The 26,807-nt window shown below is 30.6% G+C and overlaps 2 protein-coding genes and 1 pseudogene across 2 annotated transcripts; 1 reads left to right on the plus strand and 2 right to left on the minus strand.

Moving 5' to 3' along the window:
* Nucleotides 1-787: 787 nt before the first annotated feature.
* On the plus strand, nt 788-7,464 carry LOC114420716 (annotated as a pseudogene).
* Nucleotides 7,465-10,925: 3,461 nt separating this feature from the next.
* On the minus strand, nt 10,926-13,334 carry LOC114419846. The gene has a single exon (XM_028385648.1). The coding sequence runs from the start codon at nt 12,788-12,790 to the stop codon at nt 11,222-11,224; it is 1,569 nt and encodes a 522-aa protein (XP_028241449.1). The 5' UTR covers nt 12,791-13,334; the 3' UTR covers nt 10,926-11,221.
* A 7,115-nt stretch (nt 13,335-20,449) lies between these two features.
* Nucleotides 20,450-24,089, minus strand: LOC114419847. Its single transcript, XM_028385649.1, has 3 exons — nt 23,330-24,089; nt 22,485-22,636; nt 20,450-22,345 (listed from the first exon to the last, which is right to left on the minus strand). The coding sequence occupies exons 2-3, from the start codon at nt 22,627-22,629 to the stop codon at nt 20,880-20,882; spliced, it is 1,611 nt and encodes a 536-aa protein (XP_028241450.1). The 5' UTR covers nt 22,630-22,636; nt 23,330-24,089; the 3' UTR covers nt 20,450-20,879.
* Nucleotides 24,090-26,807: the final 2,718 nt, after the last annotated feature.

Raw genomic sequence — 26,807 nt, forward strand, 5'->3', positions numbered from 1 at the left:
CGGACATTTTATCTCATGTCATTTTTTAGAAGAATCTCATTTCATTTTGGATGTATATTTTTTAGGCTTTCTTAATTTTATTTCGCCAAAGACTAATATATTGTGTTCAAATTTCGGTGATCATCATCTTTTAATTTAAAATGAATTCTTTTTTGTTTTATAATGCATTGTTTTTTTTATTATAATTACTGGCAAATAATGAACTTTGTAGAAAATCGGAATATTACGTAAAGGAAATCCGTTTCTTATGCTATTGTGAAGTAATCTCTTTCTGTTGGTAAAAATAACTATAGCTAAATTCAAAGCCTCTACCTATCTGTTTTTGTTAATTTTGATTGTTGAAAATTCTCATCAATTGTTTTTTTTTAAATTCCATAAATATTGTATTTATATTTAGGACTGAATTTCAAATTTAATCAAAATGACCAATAATTAAAAGAACAACTTGTGCATTGCATGGACAAACAGACTAGTATACATTAAATGTGTATATTAATTTCATTGTCATTTTTTTCCCCTGAACGTAAGGTATTTTATAGATAAAAACTGTGAGGCTATCCTTCGAGAAAGTAGAGTATCAATAAAAGCACAATCCTTCTCTCCACAAATATTGCTCTTTTTACATAATAAACAATCTCTTCTCATAAATATTGTTCTATTCAGATAATAGATATCAAAGTTTTTTTTTTTTTTATCAATATGCATACTTTCTCCTAAATATTTTCACAATACATCACTTCAATTTTTTTTTCCACTCTACACTAGTTTTGGCTACAGGAGTGAGAATATGTCAGGCCAGACTTTGAAAGGTCAGAGCCTAGTCTACGATGAATTTTTGAGGCCTAAGTTTGGTCTATAGCCTATTAAACACTTTTATTTTGACTCGGCCTGACCTTTTTAGAATCCTAACTAATTAAAGTCTTACTTGATGATAGGAATAGAAGTTATGAAGCAGTAATGTGTTAAAAAAAATTAATTGTACCCAAAAAATAATATAAGTATATATTGGTACCCAAAAAATAATATAAGTATATATACATATATATATGCCGGCCTATCAGACTTGCTTTTTAATAAGCCTAAGTGGTCTATTTAATTTAATTGGCTTTTAAAAAAACCTGAGCCTAACCTTTTAATTTAATAGGCTAGTTCAGGCTAGACTTTATGTAGGCCAGGTCATAGGCCCATGTAGGCCTTTTAATTGGTTTTAAAATTAATTTTTTATTCAATTAATTTTTAAATTTTTTTAAGAGTTGATTAAATTAATTTTTTTAAAAAGCAAATTATATTATTAAATATAATTATTTTTGTTATATTATTTAATTTACTTAAGATATTTTTTAGGTGCATATTTTTAAAAAAATCTGAATTTTGTCTAGTAATATATTTATTTTAGTAAAAAAATTATAACTTTTAATATTATTATTTTACTAAATATAATTTGTTTGTTTATGTCATTAAATTTAATTAAAAATGATAATACTTTTTGTTTAATAATTTATTTATAGAATAACATTATATTACATTATCAATAAAATACTTAAACAATCACATTTGACTGAGAAAAAACTTAAATGAAGATATGTCAGGACAATTATTTCTGTTATTGTCATGTTGTCAGCAAATTCCACATTTTTTTTACTATTTTTATGTTCATTTTCGTCTTCGTCCATCTCATTAGGAATGCGAGTTGAAATGCGACGACCTTTTGCAGTCATCTTTCTCCTTGGATCAGGGCTCCATTGATCTCCTTTATATTATTTTTGCCACATTGATTCATGTGTGACAGTAAACCAAATGAGTTGTTGTAGACGTACAAAATGTGTTGTAATGTGAATAGCGGCGTCACATAGTTCATGGGATCAACATAGACAAATTTATAGGCAGCCATGACGTGAGAACACAGTAAGTGTTTAGCCTGATATTCATCACAATCACACTTTTGGGATTGTAACATTACTCTAAACCTTCTAGGTGATATTGGTGTTTGAAGTAGGAATTGAGTCTCTGTTACAATAAATGTGTGATTGTATCCGTCAAATTTGTTTACAATGTGTGTATTAGATTCTTGTTGACGGTTATTCATTGCCTCAGAGACGACTTCAGAATATTGTGAGCCAGAGTTGATCATTGTCTGAGTTTGTCAACCTCTACTAGCAAAGAGTTGTGCGATTTTAAAGTATGTCTCCTCAACCAATGATGACACCGACAAATGTCTTGTGTTTTTGAACATGAAATTAACAGACTCACACAAATTGGTAGTCATATGTCTTTAACGTTTTCTCTCATCGAAACATTGTACCTAATTTTGTTTGGGTAATTGATCAAGCCATTCAGTTGCACTTGACTTATTCACACAGATATCCCCAAGATGTCGCCAGTGCATCGTATCTTCTCCGTAATCTATTACATTTTGTCATATTTTTAACAAACCAATCACTGAAATAGAAGAAGACATGTATCATGTACAACATATTTTAAATTATTATTAGTTTTGTTATATTTGCATTGCAATTGTATTTTTTAATATGTTTCATTATTCTCGACTATCATCTCAGTTATCACACTTTTAAATTTTATGTCTATTGTATAAGACAAATGTATCAATTATTTTTTCACTTTGTTTTTTAATTTTTTTTAATACTACTAACTAATTTTCTTATTTTTTTAATTAATGAATATAACAAAAAAAAATCAACGACACATAAATTTAACTACAAAATTACATATAACGTAACTAAAAAATTATACTATAATTTTATCCAATCTTTTCGTTTTTCTTTATCTGTCTATTTTTTCTTTTAAAAAAATTTTTAAAAATAATTTAATAAAAAAAATAATTTTAAAATCAATTAAAAATATATTTATATAATATAATATCTTTATTATGTTTAGTTTAATCCCTTAATTTATTTATAAGGTTCAATTTGATTTTTTTTAAGATCCAATTAGGTCATTTATTTTTTAAAATTGGTTCAATTTGGTCTCACTTTTCTTTGATTATTATCTAAGAAAAATGAGACCAAAATTGATTTTTAGATAACACCAAATTGAATCCATTTAAAAGAAATAAAGGAACTAATTTGAAAAATAAATTGAACATAATAAATAATTAAGGAAATTTTATCGATCAAATTAGAAATTTTATTTTGGACTTAAATATACTTTTAATTTATGATAAATTAACAAATTTTATTTTGAATCTCTAATAAAATTATTTTTTATTGAGTCCTTGATAAAATAAAAAATTTATATTTTTTATTTTTATCCTTATAATAATATGTAAATCATTTACTATTAGTCCCTATCAAATATTTTTCAAAAAGACTAATATAAAATGAAGAAATTTTTCTAAGGACCAAAATGAAAAAAAAAATATTAGAAGGAGTAAACATAATAACAAGAAATAAAAATAAATTTATTATAATTGTTTTTATTAAGAACCAAAAACAAGATTCACTCATTTATGACGTTTAAAAATATATTTAAATTTTGTTGTAATCAAATTATAACTATAGCTTGCTTCCAATAAAAATTTCTGCATCCGGCTCTATCTATTCCATTGTCATTGTGCTTTACTTCTACAAATGTTGGGCTTTTCTTTTTTTGGTACATACAAATGCTGGTTCTAATTTTAAGTTGAAATTATGTAAAATAATATAATACTACGCATACTTTATTCTTTAAATGAATTTATCTAACTTGACTAAAATTAATTAGATTTTTTTTTTTTACATTTTGAGGTCGTACAGAAAGACGGATTTCACTTCTAATTCAAAGCTTCAATAGTTTTGCCACAATTGAATCAAATATTTAAGAAAAACTGTTTGAGTGATTTATTTTCGATTAATTATTTTAAAATAATACCCGACATTTAAGTTCAAGTCAAACATGACTCCATACCAAAAAAAAAAAAAAATCAAACATGATTGATGTATACCTAAATAATAGATAAAAATAAATAAATAAATAAAAGTAAAGGTGCAGTAGAAGTTCGATTAACTTGAACTTGAAACAAACTTCAAACTAAATCTTCCACCAAAATATTTCCACACAAAAAAATCTCTTATGCACCAAAATATTTCCAGAAAAAATCTCTTACACCGTATTTTTGTGATCACTTCTTTATTTCATCCCATTCAAACAAGGGAATGGGGGATTGGGTCGGCTTGCTTCTTGCTTTTTGAACTCCTTGGCAACTTTGAATTACCCTGCATGGGGATATGGACTTAGATACAACTATGGTTTATTTAAACAACATATAACAAAGGATGGACAAGTGGAAGTTGCTGAAAACTGGCTTGAGGTATTACTTATATGCTTTGATTCACAGTAAAAGGCGTGAGGTCACTTTTCATATTAGGTTAGGCATGCGTTCGAGATTTGGAAGACTATCTTAGTAAGTTAGAAGTTCTTATGTTGATTCACTGACTGAAGTGTCTCTATACAGATGAAAAATCCTTGGGAAATTTTGAGAAATGATGTCTCTTATCCAATTAAATGCTATGGAGAAGTTATTTCAGGGCCAAATGGAAGTATACAGTAGGTTGAAGGAGAAAATATATTGATTGTTGCCTATGATGTTCCAATACCCTGATAGAAAACTAGAACCACTATAAGCCTGCGGTTATGGTCCATTAAAGTTTGACCGGGAGAATTTGATTTGCGATCTTTTAATTCTGGAGATCATGCCAAAGCATATGCTGTTACGAAGAATAGGAGAAGGTCTGTGGAACTTAATGTTCCCTTTAACTATCAGAATCCATGTCCACCATGGATGCAAGAAAACTTGCAGAGGAAGCTTAAAGGAGAAAGAGGATAGAGGAAACTGAAATTAGCATAGAATGAGAATTAGCTTATAAGAGAGTTGGTTATTACAATTTATATAGTTGGTTGCAAGAGTAACTAACTTGTAACTAATTAACCTAACTAAGCTAACTCTAGTAACAAAGTGATCAATATGAATTAACCATGATCAAACTATATCTATGCTAAGATCCCCCCTCAAGCTAGGAATGAATATCGGACATTCCTAGCTTGAAATACAGAAATTGAAAAGCACTAGGCAGCAGGGCCTTGGTATATATGTCTGCAAGCTGATTAGCAGAGGTAACAAGAAACAATTCCACAATTCCTTTATGCATCTTCTCCTGAACTAGATGACAATCAATCTCAATGAGTTTTGTTCTCTCATGAAAAACGGAATTTGTTGCTATATGAAGGGCAAATCGATTATCACAAGATTAATCCAAAGAGTCACCCACCGTTGTTATCCACGCACCAAGCCCATGGAGTATTGGGTGTGAGGAGGTGTGTTGAGAAAAACCCAAGTCTTACAGGCTAAAAATAAAATCAAGGTAGAGTATATAAGTGAGGGGTAACCCTCACCTCTTGAGTTAGCTTTTGAGGTTGAGTTAGGCCTAAACTCACATTTTAAGAATCTAAGATTAACCTTTAGAACAGTGTAACTTTTGTATGAACAAAAGCTTATTTTCTCCTTGGTCCAAATACAATTTGGACCTCCATTTCATCAGCTAATATATTATTATTTTCTCCTTGGCCCAAATTGTATTTGGACCTCCATTTCATCAACTAATATATTAGCAGTAACACTAACTTCAGTAGACTGTCTGCATAAATGACAAATTGATGATCATTTTTTAAAAATGTTATATAGCAACCAGATCTATTATGTTTTGTACCCTAGCGTTGAATCAATAGAAGGAAAGACTCTGCGACTGAAGCAACAATACACACTATGCTCTGCCTATCTCCAGGATATCATCGCACACTTTGAAAAGAGATCGGGAAAGAGAGAAAATTGGGACACTCTCCCAGATAAATTGGTGGTGCAAATGAATGATACTCAACTGTCTCTCTGCATTCCTGAGCTAATTAGGATATTGGTGGATGTCAAGGGTTTAAGTTGGGAGAAAGCCTTGGAATATTACTAAGAGGTGCTTCCTTTTGCAAAGTGTATTCACCTTATATTTAAAAGATATAAAACCACTGTTGATATTTAAGCTAATAGCTTAAGCTTTTAGTAGAGTTGGTCATAAAATGGTATTAGAGCCTCATAGTTCAATTTTTTTCCAATAATTAAGTTGAATTTCGGCACAAGGCAAAATGGCTTAGTCCATGCTGTAAGCCCAAAGGGCTCTTCCTATGGGGAACACTGCTTTTAGGAGAATTGGTGTTTAAAAACATTGTTTACTTGTAAGGGTTAGTAAGCTTGTTTTGTTCTAAAGTTTCTATTATAGTCCTTGCCCAAAGGGCTTTTCCTTTTGGGGGAATGCTGCTTTTAGGAGAATTGGTGTTTAAAACCATTATTTACTTGTAAGGGTTAGTAAGTTTGTTTTGTTCTAAAGTTTCTATTATTGTCCTTGGATGCAAGTTTGTTAACAAGATTGCTTCTGCTAAAATTGCCCAAGTACCAGTGCGCCAACTTACACAAATAGACTAGGTTTCTATTGTCAAAATTCACACCCTCTCAATAATAACATTTATAACACATGGAGTGCTCTGTCGATTCACTTTCCAATGTAACTACTAGTTTGATTTTTAAACATTGTCTGATCCATCTTTTAATGAATCTTCTAGAACTGTTGCTTACACAAATCACACAGTTCTACCGGAGGCACTAGAGAAATGGAATTTGACACTTCTTCAGGATTTGCTTCCTCGACATGTGGAAATAATACGAATGATAGATGAGGAGGTAATGTTAAACATATGTGGCTTTGATTTTCAGATTGTCATTTTATATATAGTTCTCGACTTCTTGGTTCAAATGCCCATTCACATGTCATTATTTGTGAAATCTAATCTTATTTAATTTTATGCATGTTTGTTTTGTTCAAAGGCCCATTCAAAGTTGATCCAAAACTACCAATGATGGTTCGCAGACTCACAGTCATCTCCTTCTCTGTTGCTATAGAAACTCTTTTAATTTGATAGGGTCTCATTATTTGCTACATCAGACAAGGGACTCAACTCTGTATTGTTGGCTAAAATTTCCTGTGCTGCAAAATAACATCAATCTTTTGTGAGATTGTTGCATAGTTTAACAGTGTTGCAATTAGCCATCTAAATTTTGCTTTTAAGTTAGTCTAACAACACGGATTCAGTTTTATGTCATTTTATTTTTTATTGGCTAAATGTAATGATTTTGGCGTATGTCATTTTCTTCACAAATATACGGGCGATTCTTAACAAAATAAAATAAGTCACACACATCAAAATCCAATCTATGTCAGCTCAATAGAATAAACCTTTTAGCATAAAATCCTACACGAATACAAACGACGACATAACAATTAAAATTCCAATGACATGTTTTTTCCGCACTCATGTTAGAAAAAGATCTAATGTATTCATTTTCAGGTGAAGCGCATTCACGAATACAAACGACAGTTACTTGGGAATTGTTTATCGCTACATAAAGATGAAAGAATTGAGTGCTGAGGAAAGAAAAGAAATATTTGTTCCTCGAGTTTGTATTAGCATTTGTAACATATGTTCAAGCCAAGAGGATAGTAAAATTCGTCACAGATGTAGGAGCTACAATCAATAGCGATCCAGAGATTGGAGATCTTTTAGAGATATACACAAAATTACATAAATCTCATACATTTTATGTTTTTTTAGTTTAATTTATATACATTGTCCATTTTTAAACAAAATTCTATTAAAAAATATCTAATTTTGTCCATTTTTAAACAAAAATTTTATTAAAAAATATCTAATTGTCAGATCGTATTAATCAATAAAATAATTAAATATTATTCAATGTCTTTGTAAAAATGTTAACCGTGTATGTATAATTTTATTTTATTTATTAAAAAAAGTTGGTAAAATAAGAAAAGTACGTGGAAGAAATGTTAGAGCTGCTCCCATAGCACTATTTGAATTGTAAGTAGTTTCATGCACTGGGAATTACTCAACTAGTTCTTATTAAACAATAGGAGATCTTCTTGAAAAGAATTGCGTACTAAGTAGAAAAGGTAATGTAAGGAAAATTCAAATTAGACTCACTCTTCCTAGAAAGGTAAGAGTTTACATCAAATTCTTAATCATTTGTGTCAAACCTATATTCAGCACCGTATGCATGTAAATTAAATTATTTTCTTAATACTTTCTCTCGGTATTTTGCTCATTTTGTATGGAGTGGGAGTAAATTGTAATTCCACTCAAAACTTAACTTTCCTAATGAAATTCTTGACACAGAGATTAAGCTCATCAATTTACTTATAAAGATTCTGGGTAAAAAAATGACAACATCAAATACCTTAAAATATACGGAATCAGTTGTTATGATCCCAAAGCCAAACTAGACTTCTGAATTTGTCATGATCACTAGTCAAATTAAAGAAAAAACAAAAAGGAAAAAAAACAAATTGAGATTCCATTTAAACTGGCCGGCCACAGCAATCTCAATAATCTTTTGTCTTAGCAAAAACGAAGACAGAAAAGTTGCCTGCTTAGCACTTACTTTATGTGCAAAAGAGACAGCATCTGTTCCCTGATCACTAGGCATGATGACACTAAACCACTTAATTCACCGAGGCACTACTACTAGGACTCTGTTTTTGCTTTTCTTTTATTCTTTCATTTCAAATTACACATTATAACGGATAAAATCAAATAAATATTTGATACTTAAGGGATAAAATTAAAAGTTATTCAGCATCAATAGTTATATAACTTTTATTATTAGTTACTATAAAAGTTATTTAGTATTAATATTTATCTAATTTTTATCACTGGTTAATGTAGTATACTGATAATTAAGATGTGTTTTTTCTTTAAAGAATGAGGCTCGAACTTTACTAGAAGAAAAAAACATATTTATAATGTAAAATACTTAATTTTCTGTTACTTTTATTAGTTCTGAAAAGATCTCATATCAAAATTCATTTTAGACCTAAAAATATGTTAGATGGACTCTGTTTTTAACTTTGAAGAAATCTTTGTAACTTTATAGATATTCATGAAAAAAAAATAGAAGAAATAACTTTTGAAAAACTTGACACAAAAACTAATTTTAACTAATGTAAGCAATTTGATTTGTTTTATATTTCATATAAATGCTTGTTAAGAAATCAAATTAAAATGACAGAATCCACTCTTAGATGTGTTTTTTTTAGAATAAGAGAATAAAAAAAAGAAAAATGAATAGTAAAATAATGTGTGATTTATAATTTTTATACTATTTTAATTCAAATTTTTTTTATTAAATTAATTTTTATCCTCTAACTTTTAAAATTAATTCAATTTGATCCTTTAATTTTTTTTAATTTATTCCTCTAATTTTTAAAATCAATTATTTTTTGAAAAATATATCTTTTGTGACGGTTTAAAATTACATAATAATAATTATAGATCGTCATAAAATATGATTTCTTACGATTTAAACTAAAATAAAATTAAACTTAAAAAAATTATAAAAAACTACATTAAATATAAAAAATAAATTAAAACACTAAAAAACTAATTTAACTACTCTATTAATCTTTTTGCAAGACCTAGTGATACCTTTTTATTGTAATGATTCCACATACCTTAGTACAGTTCTGTTGTTTATATGCGATTTGATTCTCGTTGGCTGCCTCTGGTGCTGGCTGTCTTGAGGCCACATGAGAGCAAGAGCTAAGTTACTACTATAATATCAGTGGTTCTCTCGTACACCCGAACGGGTAAAAGAATTGAATAGGGAACAACACATATAGTAATTGGCACGAAGCAAAAGGCATACCAATTCTCCTGCTATTACAATTAATTGTTGGACATGTACACATGGAGCAATTATAAGGTTTGCTGCCTTAAGTGGTAGGCGACCTTACAACCACTTCAACCCACAATTTTGTCTTGAATATTAAAAATAAATTGTGGTTTATAATGATGATTTTAGTCCTTGAATATATAAATTGAAGACAATTTAGACTATGTTTGGTTTGTAATTAAAAATAGTATAATACACGTTTTAATGTAAATTCAATTGAAACTAAAATAAACACAAAAGTAAGGTTTAAGATCCGTTAGCAAAATTAGTTTTTTAACTAACAAAATTCGAAAGCAAACATGCACTTAGGCTTTGATGAAAATTTTGATTTCGTCTTTCAATATGTAAAAAGTGAGACAATTATATTTTATAGTTAAGTTTTGCAGAATTATTTTATCATTAAACGATAGTATTTAAGGATTAATTAGCTGATACACATTCAGACCAGATATTAAATAAGAATTGTCACCAATTTATATATTTAGGGACAAAAATAGTTATTAACCGATGTGATTTTATTGATAGTTGTGATTACCTTTATCCAATGTTTAACTTTAAGAATAATCAAAGTGACTGCTCTCTTTTTTTCAATTCTAATAGATGAGATTAGATCAAATTCAAAGCATAAATTTCAGGTGAGGGGAATAAGCAGTCTCTCTTAGAAATTAACTACACTTATCACGGGAATTGGATTGACCATAGTGCTGAATTTTATGTTAGAAAAGATAAATTTGGTCACAAGACAGACTTGGCGGGTAGCAAAGTTGGACCAAAAAAAAGAAAAGCTACACTTTCTTTAAACCTTCGAATTTCCTTTTCCTCCTCTAAGGATTCTTCTAGTTTAAGAAAGTAAAAGCAAACGCTTCAGGTAATTCGGGTTGCAAAACAACAAGAAAATTAACACAAACAGGCATTTCCCTATTCCACAGTCTTGCGTCCCAGAAGATAGTTACACATTGCAAATAGTAACTGAGATCTTAAATCTGTGATCAAAATTAAGTAGTATTATTTTTGTTATTGATCATCACTTGACCATAAATTATTTAAAATCATGTTTTATACATTTCCACAAGAGGATGAAACGAAAAATTGAAAAACATGGAAAGACAAACATTCTGAATATTATTAATTGAATCAGTGAAGAGTAAAATTGTTATTTGCAGCAAAGGAATGTAATTCTGAGAATATTCTTGGGTATAGGAAGAGTCAAATTTCAAATATTTCAACCGAGATACTACCAAATTGTCATGTGCCATTAACTTGAAAGAAAACAGCGACCTCCTACCAAATAAAGCATAGTAAAAGCGTTAAGAACGAAAATCATTTTACCCGCATGGCTGTACAATGCAAATTGCTTTTATCATATGGGATAAAGACAAAAACATTCTAAGTAGTACCTCAATGCTTCCAAATGATGCAAAACCCAGGATGCCAATTTCCCTATTCATCAACAGGAGCAGGTAGATTGAGATCAATAAAGTAAGGAACTTGTTTGATCACCATAGTGTTTTCTTCAGAACCTCCAATGAAATGTGATCTTTTGTGACCCCCTAAGGCTTGGCCTGACTTGAAAATTTTGTAGCAGATTGGACACTCATGATCCTTGCTTTTCTTAGAAGGCTTCAACTTCTTCTTGGGCTTTGTGCATTTCTTTCCATTGAGAGCCTTACTCTTATGATGAGACCTTGGAGCAGGAAAAGATTCAGTCTCTGAACTGTTTTCATTACTCTCATCATCTATTGAATCATAAGAATCGTTGTCCCTTTCAACTTCAAAACACTCATACTTCCAACCTCTTGTGCCATTCTTATATACCTCATTGCCAAAACCACTTGCTATCTTCTTGCTAGAAACACCAACTAAATCATAGTTGTTCCTCTTTATTGAATCAAACTTCCTTGTAGTTCCATGTGTTGTATCATAATCCAAATCTTCCACCCCTAATTTCTTCACTACAGATGCAGTGTACTTGCTTGACTTACCCTCCACTTTGGACCACCTGAATTCATCATTCGAGAAATCTGAGTCTACCATTTTGGTTTTGGGACCATATCTGAAAAATCTAGAACCTGAATAATTATCAGAAGCACCAAACTCAGCAGACTTAAACTTAATATCCTTAACCTTAAGCAACTTCTTCGCCACAAGATCATAAGCATGATTATTAGAGACAAAGTTGTTGTTATTATTACCATTGCTGACACCAATCCGGGTATCAGGAGATGATAATTTTGCTTCTAGAATAACCGAGTTGTTATCAGAAGATTCAGTAACCGAAGCAAAACGACCACCCTTGAAGTTGAAGCTAGAATCTCTAGACAACAGCATCAAGCACCTAGCCACCTCTTCTTGCTCCTCCTGCTCCACCTCTGACACAGGTGAAGAACCATTGGCCAAAGGAACAACACCAGAAGAAGAAGAAGAAGAAAAAGAAAAAAAAGGGTTGTGATTGGAAAGGTTAATGGTCTTCTTCACCCTCATTCTCTTGGATCTCCTTGGATGAGTTGTTGGAGCACAAGTCTCGGTGTCAGAACGACTATCCATAACCAGTTTCTCTTCTTCAAACTTGATGGTTGTTGTTGTTGTTCTCTTCTCTTTCTCTGAGTGACAAGCCATGTGGCCACAGAGAGCCTTCAGTGATGGGAAACCTTTCCCACACTCTTTGCAGAACCTCTTATCCTCCTTATTCTGTTGCTGTTCATTGTTGTTGGCATTGGCACCACCACCAGAATGCACAAACCTCACTGTTTTCTTGGGGTTCTCTCTGAGGCCATAAATGGGGTTGTTATTATCTTCACACCATAACAAATCTCTCTTCTTATTATTCCTCATCACAGTACCATCCAACTTGATGAACATGTTGTCATTGTTATCATCACCATCAACAACAACAACATCGTTGCTTCTTTCTTCAGTCATAATATGGGTCCTGATGTGACCCCCCAGAGACTTCCCACAAGGAAACCTCTTGCTGCAATACTTGCACACATACTTCTTCCTCTCCTCCATGGATTTGATGATGTGATATGTGATATGTGAATCTGACTCAGAAAAGAAAAAAAACAGATGTTTATTATACCCAACAAACTACACTGCAAGGACAAAATATGAAGCATTCATTCCATGATCATGTTCCCAAAAACGGTGAAATAAGGAAGAGAGAGAGAGAAAGAGAAAGGGACAAAATTCAGATCACCAAAGTTTGCTTGCTTTTTAACCAGGAGGTGGTGATCAGAAGAAAATCAAATTGGTCAGAGGTGACAGTTCCATAAGTACAAGATCCAGCCCACAAAAAGGGGAGAAGACCCCTTAATTTCTGTTTCCCTTATAGAATGCTCAAAATTTAAGGGGCATGTACATCCATGGAGCGACAAATCACAAATAAAACTCAAAGAGAATGAAAAAAAAAAAAACACATCAAATTTTGAAGAAATTAGATTGTTACATGCAACTACTAGCAGTGTGGCTTAAAGAATAATCATTCATAGAATCATAGTAATATATAAGAGCTAATTAACCCAAGATTATTATTTTTTATTTTTTGCTCTTTGAACTTTGGTTTATCTGTGTTGGGTGAAGTAGTTGTTGGAGTAGAATTCCATGCATGTGAGAAAAAATAAATAAATCATATTAATATCAGAAAAGGAGTGATAGGCAGCACGTGTACTTGTTAAGAGACATTGGGGGTTCAATTTAAAGGGTCAAGATTTGTGGATTGTTTTGAGGATGCATTGGAGGGTGCCACATATGATATATGACACTAAAATTGAAGCATCCAAACTATACCTTAAATTGTCTTGCTTCAATTAGTATAGTGTAAGTCGTGTATAAATAACCTTTTTTTTATAAGTATATGATTATGGGTTTGATCTTGATTTATGCACATGAAAAAAATATATATTGAGAGAGGTGAATCCTTTGAATGAATTTTATTATTTTGAAAAATTAATACTTAACTATGGGCTTAAAAAATAATCTAATTTACCCAAAAAAATTATCTTGCTTCTAAGCTCAAGCTCATACAGGTGAAACATCAAAATCAAATCTCCAACCGTTATTGTTTGGAGCTCCTTCTTTTGTCCCCTACATTCAAAAATGACATTTAATTGCATTTAATGTGTGTTTCTTTATTCCAATGGATGTAATATACCATGTTTTCCCCGTATCTTCTCCATATGCAATGGCCACCTTCATGATTTGAAATCAAATAGAGATTGGTTGGTGGTGCTTCTCTTGTGTCCAGCAAATTCTTTGGAAGAACATGAAAATTTTAGATTTTAAAATATATAATATTTAAGTGATTTTTTTTTGCTTTTTTATATTTAGAAAAAAATTATTTATTGATTGAAATTCAAAGTGAGGTCTATTTAATAACCTTCTCTCAAGTGTAGAGATATTCATTTTAGTAGACATGTTTGTCACATGTGTTTCTACTTGATTAATTTATAATATCTAATTTCTATTTTTTAATGTGTTAATTAATAACAATGAAAATTTTATTTTATTTTATAGTTTTTAATTTTAATATACTTACAAGAAGCAATATTAATATCATTAGAAACCCTCAATGAAAGACTGATTGAATTTTTTTGGAAAAATATCATTTTTCTAGATATTTATTACAATTAATATATTTTTTTTCTATGATCAATTAATGTTGTATGATTATGTTAAGAAAAAAAAATACTTATGTTACAAAATATAATAATTAGTATGTTTGTCTCTCACAAGTAGAAGATAATGCTAATAAACACCTTTAGCAACTCATGTAACAAAATTACTAATGAAATATGAATTGTCTATTAAAGAATAAAATATTAATTATTTTATTTTAAATAATATTTAATTTTAATAGTTTTCATATAATTAATTGTTTTTTATATTTACGTATTATTCAAAATATTATTATAAATTTTAAATATCATAAATTAATTAAATCATACAAGTGAAGGAAATTTACTATTTTGGCTTTTGATTTCTAATAAATATTTCATTTTTCTCTTCGGTCTCTAATGAATTTTTGGTTTACGCTGAGTCGTTACTAAAATAACAATTTTATATTTTATTTTTGATATTTTGTTTTAGTCGCTGATAAATTAGTTAATTTGTATTTACTCCATAATAAATAATAAATTTTTTTTAGTCTCGACTAATAACAAATAAATTTTTTTTATTAAGGAGTAAATACAAAATTTACTAATTTATTAGGAACTAAAAATAAGTGTTAAGGGTCAAAATAAAATTATTTTTTTCATTAACAACTCAACCCAAAATACAAATTTATTAAAGAGTAAACACAAAAATCAAATATTTATTAAAAATAAAAAATATATTTAAGCCTATTATTTTCACTCACAGTCATTTAAAAATAGCTCTCCCACTAGATATATTCCTTACAACATTTTTAATATTATTTAAAATTATTTATTTCCCAATTATTAATAATTTAAATAATTGAAACAAAATATAGAATTTGAATTTGAAAATTTTTAGTTATTGAGGGGCATAAACAACGTAATCCTTAATTATTTTCTTTATTATTGTTATTTATATATACAAATTTATGTTAATATTGCAGGTCAAGTTTTCGTTTTTTTAATGTATTTAACCCTTATGATTGATTAATAATATTTTTGTATACATCAATTATTTCATTAACTTCCTTTTCATAATAAAAAAAAGTCTTTTTTTTGCATTTTTCAAGCCTATTTTTCTGTTTTAAAAATCTTCATTTTGGTATACAAAAGCTTATATAATATTAATTGACTTTTACTTGCAGATTTTTTCTGGTGGATCTTTTATACAATTTCTTATTTAACTTTTTTCTAAAAAAAATTAGTCTAATTTTGACAAAGATTATTTGCTAGGCGACACATTTAATTGTGTGAGGGAGTGTGATCAAGATTTGTGGATTATTTTAAGGATCTCTAGGCTTTAGGCGTTGGGGGCAGTGACCCATGATATGGCACACCAAAATTGAAGCCTCCAAAACTCAAAAATCTGAAGCCTCCATATTATGCCTTAAATTGTCTTGCTTATCAGCTTATATCATGGGTGAAAGGCCAAATCTTTAACTGTTATTGTTTGAAAAGCTCCTTCTTCTGTCCTCTCCATTGAAAACAATATTTAATTGTATGCATTTCTTTATACCAATATTCTGACTATAGCTTGTTTTTTTCCATTACTTCTTAATATTGCATATGAACCCCTTCATATTTTAGAATCAATAGATTTATTTGTAGTGCTGCTCTTGCTTTATGTTAGAGATCCAACATGAATTAATTATATGACCAAATTAATGTATATAAGTGAGGATAATCCTCACCTTATATATATAAAAGTACAACTCACACATTACTAAGTCTTGTTTTGTTGGGTTAAATTAGGGTCCATAATCCACCACTTTAGTATGTGATTTTTAAAATATACCATATTTATAGATTAATTTTACCTTTTTTTATTATCGATTGAAAATTAATGTGAGGTCTATTCAATAATATTACTTAAGTGAGGACATATTAATTTTAGTAGCCATATTTGTTACATGTTTTTCTACTTGGTTAATTTACAACATCCAAATTCTATTTTTGCCGAATTTTTAATGTATTGATTAGTAATTGAAAACCGGAAGTTCAAACTCAACTTTAACTCGACCTTAAATCCTAATGTCGATGAGAAAACTAACAAAAGGTTCAAATACTATATAGAAAAGGAAATAGAACCAATAATGATTAGTATAAATTATAATAATTTGTGTTTCTTAATCGTATTGAGAAGAACATACTTATCTTATATACACTAACATGTCATCTGATTTCATGACATATGTTTCAAGTCCAACTTAGTTGTCCACATATCATTTGGTTCTCCTTGAAAATAAAATAAATTGTCAACTTTGTTGCCCACATGTCATTAGTTGATTCCATAATTCAAATTAGAAATCTTTATTTAAAATGTGGAAAATGAAAAAGAAAAACAAAGAGCATGATATTGATTAAGAGGGAAGTGGGCTGGTCTATTTTTCACTTTAAAAAAAAAAAAACTTATTAAGCATGGAAAGAGTGGCATGTGTGGGTGAGAATGACGTTTCAGGGAGAAAAGTTATTCCAATGACATTTCAAGGTTAAACGATGTTGGTATGAAAATTTCTTTAAATGAGTTTTTTAAGTTATTTTTTATGATTTTTATAGTACTTTTTATGGTTTTTATAATGTTATATTATTGTAAGAAATTCACACACAATTTTACTCTAACGATACAAAAAATTCTAAAAAACTTTAAAAAAATTCACACTTTCATATTTTTTTATTTTCATTTAATTATGATGTTATTATGTGTTAGATAAATATTATTTTTATTATTAAAAAATTATTTTTATAAAAGATATAAATTTTAATTTTAAGAAACTCTTTCTATCACATAAATCTATTCTAATGAAATAATAATAAGAAGAAGAAACAATTTCTTCCCTTAAAAAAAACCCACATGCACTAAAAACCCACGTGCACTGAACTCTGCTTCATGAAGAAGAAGAAACAATTTCTTCCCTTAAAAAAAACCCACATGCACTAAAAACCCACGTGCACTGAACTCTGCTTCATGAAGAAGAAGAAGAAGAAGAAGAAACAATTTCTTCCCTTAAAAAAAACCCACATGCACTAAAAACCCACGTGCACTGAACTCTGTTTCATGAATTGTAGGTAACGTGTACATATTTGTTTTGCACTGTTTAATTGTCAGTTTGAGGGTCATGTAGGGACTATTGGTTTGATGACCTGCTTGTCTGTCTTTTTTCCAATATTAAAATTGTTTGCAACTGAGTGACGTAGGGCCACAATTACGTTGTTTCATATATGTTGTTTTCTTTTTTTCTTATTTTTCCATGTTAAGATATAGGTACCACAATAGTTCATCTTTTGTGCAACAACGATCTTGTACATTTGTTATGCAGTTATAAGAATTGGAAGGTATTGTCTTATACATACGAATTCGAATTATTGTTTGTATGTGTTATGCAGTTGTGTTGTACATGTGGAATTATTGGTTGCAACCAACGAGATTATCTATGAATTACATTGCACAGATAATTTTTAATTTGCATAATGTTGAAGCAAAACCCTGTATGAGGGGATGTTTTAACGACAACAAAGTTTCAAAAAGTAAATTCCAAGTTTTATGGACTTAAGATTACTAATAGTTTGCTTTGAGATGTGACTATATGAACAAGACTTGATTAAAAAGCATAAGAAGTTGAGAAGAATCAATCATAAGAATGTTAACCTCCAGACATACGAGTGAGCATCAAAAGCATCCCTACCAAGGACAACTTGGACATGGTTTGGCTGAGTTTGAATTCTCCCAAACAATCATAAATGACTACCTCAAGGCCTATAAAAAAAAAAAAAACTCTCATTCAAAGAAGTTCATTACAAGGAACGAAAACATCCAAGAAGGGATAAACTCATGAATGTTGCTTTTAGAGAGAGGGTTTTTAACTTTTGATAAGAACCTTTATTAGCCAAAACACTCTACGATTTAAGCCAACCTTGTCTCCATCTAAAAAAGTGTATGTAACAGAATTTGCCCAAAGAACTTATAGAAGAACTCAAAAGTGCAGTCAGAAAACTGGTGTTACTGGAATGTGTTTTTGTAAGCAGAACATATTAGTTGTGTGAGTCAACAACAACAAGGTTGCTATGGAGTGAAGCATGAAGAGGCTTGTGAAATAATACATGGGTTAAGAAGACTTACAGAGATGAGAATATTAGTTAAAGAACCTACAAATGTTTAGAATACCGAGGTATACCTACAAAATAAGAATACTAACCTGAAAAGTAAAGAATACTCAAGTGCAAACCTGAAGAGGAGAGAATACTTAGAGCTGGCCTACAAATGTGAGAATACTAACATGAAAAGGTGAGAATACTCAATGTAAGCCTATAGACATTGATAATACTAGGTTCAAAGGTAACCTATAGAAACTTGAGAAGAATACTATGAAATTATATAGAGGCTTAAGGAGAAAACTCTTGTAGTTGGAATGATTCTTAGTGGAAAATTCTATAGGTTGTAGGGATTGGATATAGCCCAAGTTTATAGGTAAACTAGTATTTTGTGTGTTTGTGTGTGTTTTAAACGTTCTCTTTGTTTCTTATATATTGTTGCCTATTTAATTTATAGTGATGAACATTTTTTAAACTTAATTTTTACTAACTAGAGAAAGATTTTCAAACTAATCTTGCACTTCAAAAGTAGCAATACTTTCAGAAAGGTGAAAACTATATTCAGGTACATATTAGAATCTTAGTGCTAACAAAATTAATCTTGAGAAGCAGTTTCTCATGGTTGACTTGGTGTGTGCTTTATTGTTTTATGTTACACCCATGTTTATAGAGGATTTCATTGCTTCTGTTATACTTTTGATAGCCAAGCAAGAATAACTTGAACAAAGAAAATCATAAGCCTATGTATTTGTGTAGAGAAAAGCATTATTCATTAAATGTCACTATTCAACCTTCTTTTTAATGACTTTCTAATACACTTCACCTAAAATGACATATTCTCTCTTTAAAGGGAAAATTTCTTCCAAGGACTAATCTCTTGAGATATTAAGATCCATTTAAAGGATGGTCTCTCCCAAAAGTTTTTTGTACATATTGACTTGTGGATTGAACTCCTAAACTAAATAGACAAAGTTATCTACCAATTATGTCACACCATATGTCTTAAAGAGACTTTTTTTTCTAAATATTCATCACAAAGAGTCAATTGTATGGGACCACAAATTACAATGCAAAAATGGAGAGGTAGAGGTCATCCATGGGATAGACATGGGTAGATGGTCATATTTTCAAGCCTTAAGAATGAAGGAGGAATTTGGATACAAAGGTAAGTTGAAGTTGTGGTGGAAGAACCAGAGTTGTATATTTGAAAATGGTTTGAGAAAAATTGTGTTGGATACACATGCAACTGAAATGGGGAGCTATGAATGAATAACAAATGTCAAATAGACTTTTCTTATTATGAATTTCGATCATGAAGAAAATACCTAGGGTAATCCAAGCAGGAATAGGAGTGCAGATGATGGGAGGTGTAGAGTTATGGAACATGAAGACAATGTTGAGGAAAATAGTGATTAGGAAAATGTAAGATGTGCAGGAGATGATGATGGGATTGAAGAAATGTGGTTTAGAGCTAACAGTAACAAGGTTTAAGAGTGATTGAACCCATTATTAAAGTAATAGGGTTTAGGGCAATGCAGTAGTATAATTAAATTTAAATCATTAAATATAGTTAAGACGTCAACAGCAAATCTCATGCCAGAACGAATCCGTATTCTCCATGGCTAAAAACCCAGCAGCGAATATCTGCAGCCTCTTAATTTTTGGCATAAAACAAACACACCTTTTACTGTATCTCACAGAAAAACAAGAATTAATGACAACAAAAGACCGGGACAATGCGTTTCCTTTTTAAAGACCGAACTCTCCAATAAAGAGGAAAAAGTACCTTCTTTCACCTTTTTTCTCAGTTGGATATCATTCAAAACAGTCAAATAACCAATGGAAGAACATATGTTAACAAAGGATGGTAAAATAAATAATAGTAACAAAATGAATTGCCATCCATCAAAAATTAGGAGCACAAACTCAAAATAATATCTGTGCATAGGACAAAAAATTTATGAGAATACGAGACAATATTCAAATTCAAACAGGCTTTTTACATTATATCATACAAATTGTGAGGTAGTAAAATGAACAGTAACGGGAAGAACCCATTTTTTTTTAGGAAACGGTGAGATAAACACGAAGTATATACAAATTAACATCAAATGTACCTCTATCCTCACCCTCTCCTTTCTGGCATAAAAGAAAAAAAATAAAACAAAGAAATAAAGAATAGAAGGCTTTTCCATTCCAACCTTGGATATTTGTATTTTACACCTAACCTCCACCACTATTAAGTAGCTCCTTCTTGGTACTCAAATAACACGTCCATGACTGGAACTTTCTAAAACCAGGATTGGCACCCTCAATTAACTTAAATCTGCCATGCTGGTGCCAAAAATACTTCATGAGTTAATACCTCAGTCACTTCAGGTCTCTTTATCCCGAGTACCATGACCAAAAAACTCTTCAATCAAATTGGAGGTAGGTAAGAAGTCTAAATCTGTACTTGGAGTCGGACATGTTGAGTACCCAGGATACCACCAATCTTTAGCAACACAGGGCTCCAACAAATAAACATGATCCATCTCATTGCTGGACAAATCAAGTTTTTCCTTCATATGTGGACTCTGATCACATTTAAATCCCCTAGCTTGCAAAGCAGAACTAGCATCTCCTAAACCATGAGAATGGCAAGACACATCCATATTGGCATCACATTCGAAAGACATACAGGAGTCATCCCCGACAGCAATATTGTAGTTCAGGATCCCTGGAGTCCCATTGACATGCTCATCAGGATTACTCCAAGGCTCAATCTGTGAGTTCACTTGCAAATTTGATGGACTTTCATCAATCTCACCCTCTATCTCAGTGGTGTTTCCCATATCACTTCCATGAACATTATCTTCAGTTCCATCATCACTGTTATTGTCATCATCATCATCAGAATTATCTTGGTTTTCCATGCGGACATCTTGATCACCAAGAGACTCAATGGCAGAATCATCTGAATTTTCAAAACCAAAAATCCTAGGATTTCTTGTTTGACATTCATCATCATCACTATCAATATCCAAAAATCTGGACCTGTTCTGAGCAGCCCTCCTCCGCAGCATAAAAACATTAAAATAGTAGCTGACAATTTCCTTATTGGTTTGAGAAGGGAAAGTGACTGACAAATGCTTCCAAAAGTTTCTACCCAATGATGCAGGATTGCTGTAGACAACCTCATGAAACATGTCTTCTTCCTCCTCAGTCCATTGCCGTGAAACATCCTCTCCCATGTCACAAAAGCCCAAGTTCACAAATTTTTCCTCCCCAAGAGTCTCCATCAAATTTTCACGTGCTTCCCTAACATGCTGTCTAACACATCTGATGGAGCCGCGATCCATGCAATTACACTCTGTCCTGCCTTGTCCAATGTCGTTACTACTTAACAAATGAAAGCTAGATTCATCCATTGAGAGCACAGAAGTCCCCATGAGTCTCTCTTCATCTTCATCAATGGTATGAGCTGATACTAAGCCAGAGGAGGGACTGTCATGATTGTATATGCCTAACTCTGACATCTTATTCACTTTTCCCCTCCAAACAGGAACAGTGGCTTGATGATTTGGTCCAATGGGAACTGATTTTCTAGGCGAGCAACCAAAGGCCAAATAGTCATCATCGAAAGGAACAAATGCTTTCTGCGGAATATCAAATTCCAAACAACAAGAGGAAGCAGATGATAATGATGTTGCCCCAGAACCAGTATCATCCTCACTAGAATAGCAGCTGAAGTGGCCACTGGTTTGAACATTCTTGTCACCAGTATATGGAAATTCCTTGGCAGCATCTGTTTCAAGTGGATCATGCCATTGAATATTGTAAAAGCCATCTTCATCATCACCTATGCACAAAATGAAAAGAAAATTCTTTAGTAAACATCAATTGTTGGACAAAATTTTCAATCAGGCCAACGACAAACCAGAAGTATGTTTAACAAAATATCTAAACAAATTCAAATATTATTAAAAAAAATCATTTACCTTTAATAACAGTCTGGGCAAAGGCCTTGTTGGGTGTAACAATATCAGCTAATGAAACCAGTTCATTGTTGCATTCAAAACGTTTTGCCTTGTTCAAAGAAAGATCCTCAAATTCATTAGCCTCATGGCATCTCTTATACCCCATTCTGATTCTGATATGCAATAATTAAGGGTAAGTATTAAAATAAATTACCACATAAATAAGGGCATTTGATGCTCAAAAGACTTTGTACTCTTAGGGGGTTGTTTGTCTTTGTGCTCAGAGTGTATGTATGGTAGCATGGAAAGAGAAATAGATCACATTGTTAAAATCAGATTTGTGAAAAATGGAACATTTAACATTCTACAAATTATGTTCACCATAAAAGAAAAAGAACAGTTTAAATTTTGAAAGAAACAATAGCTAAATCTAACATCAATACTAAGGAGCTAGAATTTCCACAACTGTTGCAATGGATAACCTCTAGTAACTTTGAAGTACTTTACTATAAAATATGTTTGATGCAAACCACCAGTCACATTCATAGCATTTAACATCAGTGTTCATAGCACTTAACATCAGTGTTATGTTTCTTCAAACTTCTGCACAAATTTTATCTCAAGTGTAAAGGCATTCCTACAAAATGTTAAGATTAAACTAAAGAATGCACAGCTGCCCGCCATATCATATCAAATTTACAGGACAGAGTATCATGTGCATATAGCATTATAGTGAAGTTCTCACTACCACATTAAAGGCATAGCAGCATATCAGAAAGAAAATTGTGCACAGATTAAATGAAAACCGTTGTGTTTTAATCCAAAAAACAACACAAAACGATAGGAATGACACAAATCATCCTCACCTTGTCAATTCTTTCAAAATTCAAACTTCAGACAACCCGCCAAACACAGCACTTGGGAACAATTAAGGGTCAAACTAAAATCAAAATTCTAATTGAAGAGAATTGGATACAGAATGAAACAGCAAAGGCTGTTCCTCGTCGCCAAAGAGCGTAACCCCAATTGAATTTCCCTAATTAGAATAATACCGAATTGTATGTCAAACCCTAACCCTTGATTCTTGAGTCACCCCAGAAATCAATAAATTAAAAACAATACGACCGCTAGAATTTTGTCAGGTATAGGAAGGAATCATACCCCTCAAGAAATTTACAGAAAACCCCTCCAGAAATTCAAAGATCAAAAAGCCCTAAAATTCGACCGGAACGAAACCCTAGAATCGTAAGCGCGTCCTGAAATTTTGCCAGATTGGGACGAAATATCAAGCGAATAAGAACCAAAACCAGGAGTTTTGGAGGTAACAGAACAAAAAAACGACGATCTTATGACCCTGAAAGACCGAATCGAAACCCTAACCCTAAAAAACGACGAAGGTTATGAAAAGGGAACGATTTTGGGATCAAACGGAAGAAGAAAACGGGAATTGAACGAAACAGGGACTCGATTGAAGAATTAGGAAAAATAATTACAGGGAAATCGAGGATCGAAAGGGAGAAGGATCGAACGAAGAAGGCGAAGAAGAAAGAGGTACGGTTCGTGCTTTTCAATACGACATGGTCCGGTATGAATGTCGGGTTGAAATACTCTCTTGGGTTGTGCCTCGAATAACCGACACGCAAAAACGGCCCAGATTGAAAAAAACTCCAATGACACCCCTTCTTATTTTTTATTTTAAAAAATAAAAAGGTAAGACACGAAATTTTTTAAAATTTTTTTTATTTTCTTTTAAAAATCAAAAGATCAAAAATGTTGTTTGATTGGTGAAAATTATATTCTGAACGAGATAAGGTAGCTTGATGCTGACCTAGGAAGTTTTCTAAGAAGTATATTATATTATATTACATTCATATATAATAAATACGATAATATATAATAATATTTATTTATCTTTATCTCTATACATTATCAATATTATTATTATAATAATTTTTTTTTAATAATAATCATAAAAATAATAATTTCATTATATTTTTATATATCTTTTGTTTCAAAAATGAAAGTTATAAATTTAAAAGTATCATAGCAACATTAAATATATATATTTTGTAAAAACCATAAGCAAAACAAACATATCTATGGGCATTACTTGGCTGAGTCCATGCTTCTCTGTTATGGTTGGTTTGGTTGAGCTTATCATTTCATTCGCAATTCATGGTTATCGTGGAGGATATTGCAGTGCAACGACGGATGAGATTAGTTTTTTCATCTGTAACTTCGTGCCATACAGAGTGATAATCCGTAAGAAACATACGAATTCACAATTTGTATGAATCATACAGATTATTAATCCGTATCAATTATATGGATTGTCAATCCGTATAACTTAAAAAAATTTAAAAATAAAATAAATTTATTTTTAATCTTTTTTTATAAATTTAGTTATATTTTTTAATATATGTGTATAAATATTATTACATTAAATAGTTTATTCAAGTGTATAAAATATGAAAATTTATATATAAATTATTATATATATGTTTATCAATTCATATATTTTATTAAGAGATAAATTATTATTTTATGTATATAGAGATATGAATTATTATATGTCAATCCGTATATGCTATACGTATGAAATAACATTAGTTGTCATTAAACTTTTTTTAATGGTTTGTTAAAATGAACGAAGATTAATGGATATATGAGATCATAATGTCTGGTGTGTGTGAAAATATTAATTGTTATAATGTTTTCAATACTTCTTAGATATTGGTATGATTTTGTATTTTGTTAAAGTTAATAAATGAATGTTCCAAGAAGACTAAATATGTATTGTCCCTTTGTATTTTGAATAAATCATGTTATAAAAAAATAAGTTTTCTCTCACAGACTACGATATCTGTAATATTTAATAATTTATGTATGGACAATATCACGACATTCATAACTTCAAACTTAATATTATTACTTTATCAAACTTTGCAAAGTATAATCAACTTTTAAGGATTCTCTCCAAAATATAATTTTTAAGTAAAGAAACACAGGCAGCAAACACAATTGAACTCAACATACAATTGTCACATAAAATAATCATATAAAAAATCATGTTTTAACAAAATATGTTGACATTTTTTTAACATTAATTAAAAACTGAACTCAACATAAAGTATTCATATCAAATTACAATAATAGAAATAAAGATAGCATTTCAGGCTCATAGGAACATATTTTAAATACAGAGGCTATTAAGATCATTTTTTTTCATATTAATTAGACAATGGACTTTCCTTCACTAAAAAAAAAGTCAGGTTAAGTAGCAATGATTACGGCATGCATATAGCTGTTACAGTGCACAATGCTCTAAATTATCACTGAAGAGACAATTCTGAAAATGCATGTTAATATTAATTAAGAAGACACAAATTATTGGTCGGACAATACACATTGAAAATTGCACTGATAATTAACACACCTACAACAAGTAAACTATCAACTAGTTTATTTTCATGAACAATAACTGTGAATAGGTACTCCATATTAGAGTAAATGGATCTCCATTATTCATATGAAATATAATCCGACCCTTCAGTTTTCAACATGCAATTGTGAGTTTGATTATAAATACCTCATTAAGTTCGAATACAGCTCATTCTACGTGGCTGATAAAATTACTAGGTGAGCTTAAAACAAAGTGAGTTAGCTCCCTAAAAGAAAAACAAAGTGAGTTAGCTTCAGCATTTTATGTTGGTCAATAATTTTTGTGTTTGACTTAATATGGCATCAAATTTCCTTTTGTAGATGGGTACTCTAAATCAGCAGTTATTTGAAAACAACAGGTGGTTTTGGTGTGAGTTTGATCTACTAACGGTTAGATTTGGCTACATACCTATAACTTTTTGAATCAATATTACTTATTACTATTTATTGGTAATTAATTTTATTTAACGATATTTTCATATGTAACAATTTTTTGTGATATCACAACCATATGCAACACTCCGTTCGTTGTCCAAATGACTATTTTCTCATGATTTACCTGATCAACCCACATTGCTAGATCGATTTGGAAATGAGATTGAAGTTGTGGTTATAAAACAACTAGGAAGAGCATACTTCACAAAGGGGTGATCTCACTTTGGAACATTACACAACTTGGATGAAGGTGCTTGGATAAAGATGTTGTTCCTAGAGTCTAGTGACATCTTCATTTAATTATTTGATAGAAACATGACACAGATCATATATGATCAAATGCGGTTCTAGATAAAATTAAACTATCACAAGATAATGAGTCGGTAATGACGATCTCGAACTAATTCACCGTTGGATCGTCGTGAAATTTAAGCACCAAGTTTGCAACTCAATTCTGAGCATTCTCAC

This window comes from Glycine soja, chromosome 7 (assembly GCF_004193775.1).
Source record: "Glycine soja cultivar W05 chromosome 7, ASM419377v2, whole genome shotgun sequence".
In the NCBI taxonomy this organism is placed as follows: Eukaryota; Viridiplantae; Streptophyta; class Magnoliopsida; order Fabales; family Fabaceae; genus Glycine; species Glycine soja.